Here is a 12,100-nt window from a genome sequence, read left to right on the forward strand (position 1 = left end):
TCCACCCCATTTCGGTCTTACGGATTGATATTTAGATTAAAGAGATAAACACAGCCAAAGAGCGCTGGGCCCTGACAGAAAGGCGAAGACTTCAGATCCATCAATCACATTGCTACCTGGTAACTCCCTCCTCCCCTTCCCTTTAGTTACAGAGCAGGATTGATAAGAATATTTAACGGGAACAAGGAGTGCAAGCATCTTTTTATACTTGTAAAAACCCCAGAAGCACCCAGGAAGAAGACAAGCCATTCATGTTTAACTTTCCAGGCAATTTGGGATCGTCTGCTTTGATTATTTAACTCTTCACTGTTTCGTGTGTTTGCAGTTTCCCTCTCCTCTGGCAGATAAAGGATTCAATTTTCTTTTAAGCGGCAGGGAAATTGGAAGAGATTTTGTTCTGTTTAAGCACAGCTGGAGACAGAGTACTTGGGGGGATTGAGAACAACAAGATCAATTAAGATGCTGACTGGAAGGGAGAGCTGTGTGGACCAGTGTAAGGGAGAAGGGCTGGAAGGAGGGACAAAGTCCAGGCTTGTAGGACATCAGAAATTTCCAACTGTGAGTTCTCCAGCCTCCACTGAGCTGCTGCTGAACCATGCCTTCATATTTCCACCAGTGTCCTCTGAATGCCCTCCTGACTTCCTAAATATCCTCTCCCCATGCTTCAGCCTCTGTAACACACAGCCTGCCCTGGACATTTGGCTGGCAGTCTGCAATTACCACCTGTCTGTCATTCCCCCTCTCCAGCAAGGGCTTTCTGAGACATTCTCCATTCACTTAAAGCAGAAGGAAAGGATGGGGCCATACCCGAGAGTCCTCCCAATGTTTGACCATCCTGTGCCCCCCTAACCCATGTGAGAAGGCAGAAGAGGTGCAAGTTACTCCTGACATAGGCGGGGTAGGTGACTTCCCACAGAGCAAACTCAATGCTCTGTGCAAAATTTAAACAGTCAGTCCACTGTAAAAGATTGAGAAGCCCTGTGCCATCCTCATGGTAGCATCAGGGAAAGCTGTCCTGCAGACCACCTGAGACGATGGGCTGCACCACTCTCCAGGCTACTGCTGGGAGAACACCTCAGGTGCCACGGACGGGGCAGGGTGTGGTTTGTCTCCCACCTGATTCCCCACAGAAGCTGTAACTATGCTCATCCCTACAAGCCTTTTCATCCATCCATTGATTTACAAGGTATTTCCCCACCCCACTCCCTGCTCTCACTGGCTATGCTCTGTACTCCATGCAACATTCCCAAAACTGGGAGCAGCGTAGGTCTTGAGGCTGGTCCACACAGCCACCATCCCCATGTGAGAGAGAAACGGAGCTCAGGGTGAGCCCCTTGGCACAACCCCTCACCCACCAGCACCTCAGAGCTACAGCCTCTATTACTGCCTTTCATTTTGAACTGTTTCTGCCCCCTGCATTCCTTTTTTCTCCAAGAAGGAGAAAGAAAAGCTTTGGAGATCCCCAAGAAACAACAGACAGTGGCAGCCACACAGATGTGAGGGGATGGTGAGTGCCCTTGGCCAAACAGATGGAGGGACACGGGGTGGGGTGAGTCCTGAGGGCAACCAGAGGAACCCCACAGGTTTGCAAAGCCCCATCCTACCCACATCAGGACTTGAAGTCAGACAAACTCAGAGGATGCAACTCTCCAGGGCTCCCCAAAGCAGCCCTGGGACCGCTGCAAAGTACCACAATGGGATGTGGGAGCCCATGGAACCGCGGCATCACTGCCATCACCACGCCCCTGCCAAACTCAAAGGCTGACAGCTGATTGAGAAAGCTATTTGCATTTTAAATAGCTGCTTATTGATGTCTGCAACTCTCCTTCCCAGGGTGGGAAAAGTACATTATTACTTTCTTGTTGACTGGCGTTTACAGCTGGCTGGAAAGAAGGGGAAAGAAAATCAGGCCGGGATTGATTTTCCCGTCCCCGATGTGAGGCCAAAGAGAGATCGAAGAAGCAGGAGAAAACTGACAGCTAAGTGGTAAAGGGGAGGAACTTTGCCAACCAAATTAAAGGTTGACTTAATGAGGAGAGTAATGGAAGGTTAATTAGCGCATTTACTTCATTACATTCTTCCTAACAAGGCTTCTCTCAAGGAAGTGCAGTGGCAGGGAGGGGGAACATGAGAATTCAGGTGAATGGATGTGTCAGGGATGATGATCAGGGAGGGGACAATCCCTGGAAAGTAGGGGAGAAGAACTACTCAGGAATGTGAACCCGTGTACGTATATATTTATATAAAATAATATATGCACACATATATAAGAATACATAGGCTAATGCATTTGCCAGAAAGACAGAGACACCACCTCTTCCCCCTCTCCCTCAAATAATCTGAAAATTATAATCCGAATTTCATAAAAAAAAGGGAAAGCAGTGGGTTTTTTTTAAGCACAAGGCTGCCTTAGAGATTCAGGTTATCAAGCCCTGAGAGAATACGGTGCTTATTTTACCCGCCTTGTTGCATATCACAAGATACAGAAAATCATTCTGACACCAAAATCAATGCCTGATGGCTGAATTGGGCACCGTAGTTTATAGTCTGAGGTCTGCTGGAGATGCTCACACTATTCCTGAGAGTCTCCAAAAGATAACTCTGGAAAGCCCATTGGGAGCCTGCCCGACAATGTCGCGTCTGTGGGGAAATATTTCAAAGCTCTGGAAAGTCTCCACATCCCTTTCAGACTCCTCAAGGGTGATTGTCATGAGCCCCAGACCAGAGCTACTTCAGGGTAAGGAGGACCAAGGCAAGGCAAGGAGCACAACCTCCCAGGGATGTGCGGGGAGTTGGTTCCAGAGAGAAGGCAGTCATTAACTCAGCAAGAGTTAATGGAACAAAGAGCTACACAACTATCTCAGGGAGGTGTTGATGTGATTTTCAAAGAGTGGCTCATCTGATCCATGCCTGACCTGGCCAGAGTAAGGAAAAGCTGGCTGGGGAGCACTGGGAACTGCAGACATTAATGCCTGCTGGGAGATTAACCCCTTGTGGGGGAGTTGAAGGTGGGCAGTGGGTAATTCATTCCCTGCAAGCCTCCATCTTCATCCTAGCCATTTTCCAGGGAGGGTGAGCAGGGAGGGTGAGCAGGGAGGGGGCACGCAGCAGCCCCCCGGCTCCCTGCTGCTTGTCAGCCAGTTGATGGAGCCCACAGCCACCAATCCCAGCCTGAGCAGCCAAGCCAGACCAGGGCAAATAAAGTGGAGAGGAGGGATCACGGAGCTAGGATTACTTTCCACACTTCCCTGGAGAACCATTTTTCTCCAGACCCTTCAAGGCAAATCAAATGCATTGTTGTGTCAAAAACAAGTTACTCCTGGTTTGTTTGGGCTTTAATGATTTTGGTTATTGGAGCTTTTCAGGAGAACTTTGCTGTGCAGATCTGTAGCGTACGAGGAGCTTAAGGAGACCTCCTGCGCCTTAATTCCTACCTCCAGGTCTGCAAATACATCAGCAATGGGCAGCGAGGCACGTGCCTACGCCCCCATGCAGGTCCCTGGCTTTTGGAAGCTCGTGGTAGCTGCTGGCAAAGCAGCAGTATCCCAAGGCAGGTCTGGAGGGGCACTGTGTTCTCTGCTCCCCTGTCACGGCACTCACACCCCCAGCCCTGCGCTGCAGCAGGACCTGGAGATGCCACAGGCCCGGTGACAGGCGTGAACACACAGTCACACCTTCCCTGAACTCCCCAGCCGAGCATCCTCCACCGCACGCGAGGGGCACGGCTGGTGCCAGAGCCCCGGCGCGGCCCCCAGTGGACAGGGGGGATCCTGGGCTGGACCCCCCTCCTCGTCTCCCTGCTGGGGGAGCTCCCTGGAAGCTGGGCTGGGTTCTGGTGAACCCAGAAGCAAAGCCATGTTTACACAGCTTCTCCCGCCCAAAAAATCTTCATGGCTGAAAACTCCATCTAGTGCCTCTTCCCCTGCCGATGCCACAGAAGCTCTTCAGGGGAGCCCCACCTGAAGAGCTCACAGGATGTGAGCCCAGGGGACCTGGGCTTCCAAACCCTCCACCCCTGGGAAAGGAAGGAGCAGAGACCTGAGCAACTTGGTCTGATGACTGACAGCATCAGTCCTCTTCACAGACACTGGGCATGGGGCCCTGAGACTCCCCTTTCTCCTGTCTCAGCTGATGTGCTGCATGGGGGGTCGTGAAACTTTCATACTACTTTCTCTGCTGCTGGCAATGAGGCAGCTTGGAGCAGGACAGAGAGAAACAGCAGCATGGGGACACATACTTGGGGGCTTCTCTTGCCTCTGGACTCAAGGACTAAAGGATTAGCAGAAGGTGTCCCTGCCCATGGCAATGAGGTTGGAACTAAATGATCTTTAAGGTCCCTGCCACCACAAACCATTCCACAGCCATTCATCCCCCTCAAGCAGGGTCCTTCCCCGGGGCTTCCTATCACACAGAGTCCGAGTGCTCTGCCCCATGCCAGAGCTGGCACCCTTGCTCATCACACCTCTCCAGGGTCCATCTTTCCAGCCTGCTCCCACTATTAGGAAAGCCAGCACCCATCAGAAGCCACCAGCCTCACAGGCAGGCAGCACCTGGTGGGGGTGTCAGAGCCCCAGTTAATTCAGGGTGCAGTGTATGTTCTCGCTGCCTCGTTCCTGGAAGGCATGAAGTTATACCGGCTGCCTGCTTGCTCAAGAAGTGTGAAATTCTTTTTCTGACCTTTTCTGTTACGTTATTAAAAGGCTTCATGGCCAGTTGTTTCAGTAAAAAAATAGTATTTCAATATCTGTTGGTAGCTGGGGCAGAACTGGCCCATATCTTCAGGCTGAGCTCTGCTCACCTCCCTGCTTCACCCCCAGCCTCACAGAAGGTGTTTGCTGCTGTATGGGATCTACAAGCCTCGCCAGCCTGGTTTTTCCTGGCACAGCAGGGTCTGGGGTAGGGAAAAAGAGAAGTTTGCCTGGAGAGAGGCCACTAATAAGTGCAGAGCACTGGACAGGTTGCTTTCCCCTCCGCTCAGCCATTGGGCTGCAATGGACATGTGACTCCAAATTGCCATGATTTATGTTACCTGGAAGCTTTGGCTGGAGTTAGGAGCCCTTCACACTGGTCTGTGCAAAAGAAAACACACAAGGAACCTCTGGCTTATCACACAGCTAAAGAATCATGGAATAATTAAGGTTGGAAGAGACCTTTAAGATCATCAAATCCAACCATTAACCCAGTACTGCCAAGCCCACCACTTGCCATGTCCCTGAGTGCAACATCTACATGTTTTTTGAACACTTCCAGGGATGTTTTATGCTCTATAATACTTCCCTGGGCAGCCCGTGCCAACGCCTGACCACCCTTTTCAGTGAAGAAATTTTTCCTATTATCCAATCTAATCCTCCCCTGGTGCAAGTTGAGGCCATTTCCTCTTGTGCTGTTGCTTTGTTTTCTGGGAGAAGAGCCTGATCCCTACCTAGCTCCATCCTCCTTGTCAGGTAGTTGCAGAGCCAGAAGGTCCCTCCTGAGCCTCCTTTTCTTCAAGCTGAGCCCTCCCAGCTCCCTCAGACACTCCTCATAATACCTGTGCTCCAAGAGTATGGAAGCAGGAGGCAAGGCTGCCTTTGGGCACATTGTGAGCTCCCTGCATGGGGCAGGAGCTGTTTCTGTGGAGTCTGGACTCCAGATGTTCTTGTGCAAGCAAATGACTACCTGTATCTGGAAGACAAATGTCTTTTAGGGACAGAATTAAACAGACGGATGGACAGGGAGATGGAGGGAATGCAAAACAAAGAGCAAACAAAATCTCAGAGGGCAAACAAGGCTCTGCCATGCCAGGAAGGTGACAGAGGTTTGCCCTGGAAGCCACAGATCCAAGCCCACACATCTCTGGGTACAGGGAAAAAGGCAGGGAGTGGAGAGCAAGCAGCAGCTCCTGGTCTCTGCTGGCTGCCTGCATTTCGGGTTGTTTTACAGTTGATTTATACGTGTAACAGGCAATGTTTCTCTGCTGTCACTGTCATTAGGAGCTGAAATGCCGTAGAAACGAATGGCCATTTGTCACCACAAATGAAGTCTGCTTGCTCTTTCTTTTTGTCTTTCCCCTCCAGGCTGGCCAAGCCAAGTGCCCTTCTCCTCGCCTACACACACCCCATCATGCACAGCCAAGGGGGACTAGTCGGGATGCACTCTCTGGAGGAGGGGCAAACAGCCCGGAGGCTTCTGGGAGCAACTTCTCCTCCTTCCCCAGGATGTTGGGCTGGGCAGAAGACCAGCCATCTCCCATTGCCTCAGCTCCCACTGTTTTAGCTGCTTGCCTCCCCGCCAGGAAGGTGCTGCAGGCACTGCTCTGCCCAGCCAGCTGTGCTTGGCCCACACATTCCCCTGTTCATCCCAACCCCATAAGCCACCTGATTTGTCCTTAGCACCCTGAAACCCATCATACCTCCAAACCTGCACTCATTTGCACAAAGGAGCATTTCTGCAGCACAAAAAGAGGGGAGCCAACAGAAGTCCCCTTTCGTGAGGATGTCATTTATTAGTGTCCACCCACACCATGTGGCTGGCCAGGCTTTCCCCAAAAACCCCATCCCTAACCCCTGTGGGGGAATATCCAGAAGGGGCTCTCAAGCAAGTGGAAAACAAGGAAAAAAAGAAAAAGAGGAATTTATTAGCAAGGAAAGCAGGCTTTTAGTCTGTGGCACGTGGGACAGTTGCAGAGATGTGGCACAGACGGGCAGTGCCGTGGCAGTGAGCAGAGGGCTGCAGCTCAAAGGCAAGCGGCCACAGCAGGAGGAGCTGCTACTTTATGAGGGTTGTTGGAAGTTTGGGATCAGCTGGGAGGGCAATTTGGATTTCAGCACTAATTGCATCCATTCTGATTTATCATAGAAGATTCAACTCCTGGCATTTTGTGTTCACTCTGAAATGCTGGCATAGCTGGAAGTTGGGGAAAGAGGAGCCGCAGTAACAATCTCATTGTTTAGTGTCTGACGGCCTGACTAGCTAAACATCTGCTTGAAATATTAATAACTGTCAGATGGGAACAGCTCGGGGGCTCTATACAGTTTCACACCATCTGTTTGTAAAGTAAACACACTTATGCACAGGCACACACACCCAACTCTTTTGTCAGGGCTTTATACCCTGGATCATCATGCCTGCACGGATGGGAGAGCAGGGGCTGTGTCTCAGGAGAGCAAGGGGATAACGGGGGGGCAGGAGGGCAACCAGAGTAAATTCATTGGAGAGGGAGCCAAGCAAACTCATCAATGACTAATGATAGTGGTAGTAACTAGACTGTTAACACCCTGCACCCAAAGCCTAGCAGGGGTTTTGGTGCTCCCTGCTGTGATATTCCCCATCCCAGAGGAGCCTTGATTCCTATTTAGCTCATTTTTCAGCACAGGGTTTTGTTGTGGTTCTTGCTGTGCTCCACACTGGCACTGGCACTGGCACTGACTGACACTGCTCTCAAGCATAAGGAAATGTGTCTGCTTGACGAGGATTTTGGGTGCTTCCACCCAACCCACGCAGGAGGGAAGAGCGCTACGGAAATGCCCCCCCGCTATCACCTCCACCTCTGCACCACTGTTCTGCTGCCAGCCATGCCATACCATGCTCCGCCAGATACAGTCATTCCCCTCTTTTTCCATCCTTTGGCCTTTCATTGGCTCAGCTGGCCTCTATTAGGTTGAGGAACTCGGTGCTTCGAAACAGAGCAGTGAGAAAACCCTCACCAGGACCATGACCATGACCACTGGGAGCAGTATCTGCACGTGAGATGCAGTGTAGGACTCTCTTTGAATTCCTGGTGTGGTGGGAACCACATACACGTCTTCCAGAGGACAGGAAAAGTCAAGACATCTGCTCCAAAACCCCACCACCAGCGTCTCCTAACACTCCCTTACCAGGCTCCCCAGCCTGTGCCTTGATGACAGACACCGTGGAGCCACATGTGCGCGCCAAGGACAAGGCAAAGAGAGCCAGGATGCTCCTACTCACGTGGACCTGGAGGACGGTGGTGCCCACAGTGGTGTTCTCCAGGAGGCTGACGTTGTACAGCACCTTGCTGAAAACGGGGCGGTTGTCGTTCTCATTGATGAGGTTGATCTTCACGCGTGCGAAGCCGACGTGGTCTGGGACGCTCTCGTTCGCAAAGAGCTGGGCAGAGACGGGAAGCGAAGGGCAGGGATGGAGACGCTGTTTGTGAGGCTTGGGAGAGTTACCCACCCTTCCTTAGTGGAGAAAACAATGCTCTCCTGAGCTCCCTCACTAGATGAGCCAGCTCAGGGCAACCCACTAACAAAGCTGGAGCAGGAGGATGGGGAGGGCTTTGGCACCTGATAGGTGCACTTAAAACAAAGTTTTATGCTCTGTAAATCTTTTATGGCCCTGCTCTGCTTAAGCTCTTGCAGCTGAGCCTTTGAATGTTGGAAAGAGAAGGTGCAGAGCACATCTCTTCCCCACCTCCTTCTTTGCTTTACTATAATTTCCAGTTTTTTGGCTGTTTTGCAGTGCTACAGAGTTTCACACTGTGGATCATCATAGAATGGTTTGGGGTGGGAGGGACCTTTAAAGGCCACCTAGTCCATCCCCCTGCCACGGGCAGGGACATCTTCAGGTTGCTCAGAGCCCCATCCAACCTGACCCTGAACGCTTCCAGCAATGGGACATCCATTACCTCTCTGTGTTCCAGTGTTTCACCACCCTCATGAAAAAAAACTTCTTACTTATAGCTAACCCAAATCAACCCTCTTTTAGCTTAGAGCCATCACCCCTTGTCCTATCACAATGGGCCCTGGTAAAAATTTTGTCCCCATTTTTCCTATAGGCCCCCTTCAAGTACTGGAAGAGAGAGGAAGGTGGTTAATGGTCACTCTTAGGTCACACTGAAAACTGTGGATGCCCCACAGAGCTCAGAGGTGCAGCCTTACCGAAAATTCATAGCGAGGAATGGTCTCGAAGTCCAGTGGCACCGCCACACGGACACGGATGTCTGCCTTCCCCTGGATGGAGGTTGGCGAGATGATGAAGTGGTTGGAGTTGTTGCCCACCAGGTAAACTTCAAAAACGCTGTTGGGTCCCTAGAAAGGGAAAGAGGAAGGCTGGAGTTTCATACAAAATCCACATGGATATGAAAGGAATGGGAATGCACCCCTGGGATGAACCAGCACAGCACACAGCTAAGGGAAAGCCCCTTTTGCTGTTTGAAGGTCCACTCACTACACAGTGTATCATACACTGGGATTTTACTGCCTGGGGCTGGGGGCACAATGTGGGTGCCTCTCCCATGCAGAAGGCTCTTTCCAGTAAGATAGCTCGAACTGGGAGCTGGAAAAACTCCTCCTCTCCCCAGACCAGCAAAGCAGCAGGACCACCACTATACTGACACTTTAGGAGCCCCGCTCTGGGCACAGCACCCTTCCCAAAGCACAGCCCAGCAGAGCACGTGAAAAGCAAGTTCAGAAAGCTGCCAGAGATGAATTTCCCATTTTCCCTGAGTGACCTCCTTCCTATCAGAAAAAGGGGCCAATTAAATGCACGAAGGGGCACTAATAGCAAAAGCTGCCTAAGTGTGACTGTTGAGAGCTGGCAACATGAGCAGAATCCCTGGTCTGCCCTTCTTCCTACACCTCCATGCAATCCATGGAGCTGAGGGCAAGCTGAGCACATCCAGCAGAGCCCCACAGCAGGAACAGTCCTTGAGGGCACCCACACAACGGCACCCAGAGCCCAACAATGCTCTGCTGGAGGATGGTGGGAGCGTCTCAGGGTAGACTGGCACCTTCCCCGAGGTGTTTTGCTGCCAAGCTGGGAAGGGAGGGATGCTCCTGACACCCTGGACATACACCTGGGAGGGAGGGAGCAGAGGATACAGTGGATGGGCAGAAGGAAGCATTACTCCCCGAGCCGTTATTTCATACCCTATCCTTAGGATGTCAATTTACGACAAATGACCATTTTCAACCAGTGACAAAAAACCATTTTACTGAGGAATTTCTGCCTAGCTCTGCTGCTGAGCCCTCAGCATCTCTCCCAGGACCTGGTGCTCTCCCTGCCCTTTGTGGTGGCGAGATGCAAGGGATTTTCTTGGAAGCCAGAGAAGAGCCAGTTTGTTGGAGGCATGAGATAAAAGTTGAAACATCAAAAGAAATCCAAGTATTTGCACGAAGAGAGTCGGGTGGATTAATTCCCCTCCAGCTGGGGATGGAGATCAGCCTCCAGATACCCACCATCCCTAATTAGCAGCCCCTCGAGTGCCTCAGTCTCCCCACGTGAGGTCTGGAGAAGGGGAATACAGCTGCCTCTTGGGAGGGCTGCAGCGAGTTGCCATTTATATATTTTTTCAGCTATTTATTTTTTTGTTTTGGCCCCCATGCTGCTTTCCTTGCTCCTGGTTCCCGGAGCCTGCGAGCCCCCTGTGGATGCCTGAAAGCAAATCTGAATATTCAAATTGTTATCAGCTGCCCAGCAGAAGGGACTGGCTAAGCCCAGCTCACAGCAAGGACCCCCCCACTCCAGAGGAAGCCATGGGGAGCTGCTTACATTTTCCTCACCCCTTCCTACCTGCTCCTGTCACCCAGAGCAAACAATGGATTCTGAAATGTGGTTGAGAGGAGGAAAAACAAGCCTGCATCCCCCGGCTCTCAAAGGTCCTGGTGGGCAGTGATCAAGCCAAGCATCATCTCTCTGCAGTGCTGAGGATGAGGATGGGATGCACAGGGTGCTATCAGTGCATGACCTGCTTTACTGCTCCTTCCCCTTTCCATGCCCTGACCTACCAGCTCCTGCATGGCTCCAGTTTTTCCCCTATCACTGAAAACAAGGTCGTCTGCTTTCTTTTAGAGCCACAAATTAAGGAGCTGCCTGCCAAAGCTTAGCAACCCTACAATAATAAACCTGTCTCCATCCAAAACAAATGGAGCCATAAAAGAATAGGTTTTGGAGGGAAGTTTGCTGTTGCCCAGAGCCGGGTTGCAGCCACACGTTTTCCAGCTCCTCTCATCCCGTGCCAGCACGTGGGGCCAGCCCTTGCCGTGGCTCGAGGCTGCTGCCCACTGCCTCCTTCCCAGCAATCAAGCCTCCTCCCAGCCGTAGCTGGCGCTGCAACCGATGGAAATTTCACATCAATTCAGCTAAAAGACAATTGTAGCTGCAGTTGGGCATAATTACAACTCTGTTCTTCGCCTATGCATTCCTTGGAGCGTGTAATGGGAGCCGCGCCCTGGCCCTGCTGCCAGTGACAGCATCAACCTTGTGCTGATACCCTGCTCCCAAAAAAGCCACCACTGACCGAGCAGCTTCACTTTTTGAACCATTTGTGACCTGTTTGGCAGCCCCACATGCCCAATATCCCTCTGAAATTCCAGGGGGCTGCAGCAGAGGGAATAACCCTGGGCACAGGTAGGACTGGCAGGCAAGGGCAGAAGCGGAGGCTGTGAGATGCCAGGAGGTGGGTATGGGTGTCCCTCCAGAGGTGTGAAGCATCGTGAGGGACCTGCTCATGCACCTGCTCTGAACTGTGGCCAAAAATCTGCTCTCCCAGCTTGCAAGCCGCACTCACAGGGCACAGTTCACCATGGATTAGGAAACCCCTTCTCCCACCAGGAGGCCAGGGGCAGCCACATTAGCTGTTTCAGCTGGGACTAGATGGATCATAATTTTTATCCCTGCTTTTTTTACCCAGTGTCCCCCAATGGCTTCATTCATCACTCCTGCTCCCACCCCACCCCTTCCTCGTGGGAGCCCACCTGCAAATGCTCCAGAAATTATTCAGCCTTCTACAGTGAAAGCAAGTATTTAGCATCACTTACTAACGGCTACACAAGAAAACAAAGTAAAAAATAAAATAACCCAAATCCCTAGACAACCACACCAACCCCTGAAATCACTGAGGTGCATCAGTAGGTCGACTTCCTGCAATTACTTTCAGCACAAAGCCAATTACATTGGGGAAAAGAAACCTGGGATCCTCGGTTTTCTCCTCTTCACCCTCCCTCAGTACTGGGCTGCCTTTGCTTCCCTCCACCCTAGCTCAGTGCAGTTTGCTTTTCCCTGCCTTCCTAAGCACAAAATCCAGTGCAACTCCAGCTTTCCTCCCAGCCACTTTCTAGGCACAGGCTATTACCTACAACAAGCTGCAGAGAGTTTA

The 12,100-nt window shown here is 51.5% G+C and overlaps 1 protein-coding gene across 1 annotated transcript in view; it reads right to left on the reverse strand.

Annotated features, from left to right (window-relative positions):
* Positions 1–12,100, reverse strand: part of CDH23 (cadherin related 23) — a 194,783-nt gene that overhangs the window by 69,546 nt on the left and 113,137 nt on the right. Inside the window, exons 12-13 of the mRNA XM_032695417.1 lie at positions 8,883–9,032; positions 7,951–8,109 (exon numbers count right to left, since the gene is read on the reverse strand). Coding sequence (XP_032551308.1) covers positions 7,951–8,109; positions 8,883–9,032 — 309 coding nt within the window. The remainder of the gene's footprint in view (positions 1–7,950; positions 8,110–8,882; positions 9,033–12,100) is intronic.

This window comes from Chiroxiphia lanceolata, chromosome 8 (assembly GCF_009829145.1).
Source record: "Chiroxiphia lanceolata isolate bChiLan1 chromosome 8, bChiLan1.pri, whole genome shotgun sequence".
Taxonomy (NCBI): Eukaryota; Metazoa; Chordata; class Aves; order Passeriformes; family Pipridae; genus Chiroxiphia; species Chiroxiphia lanceolata.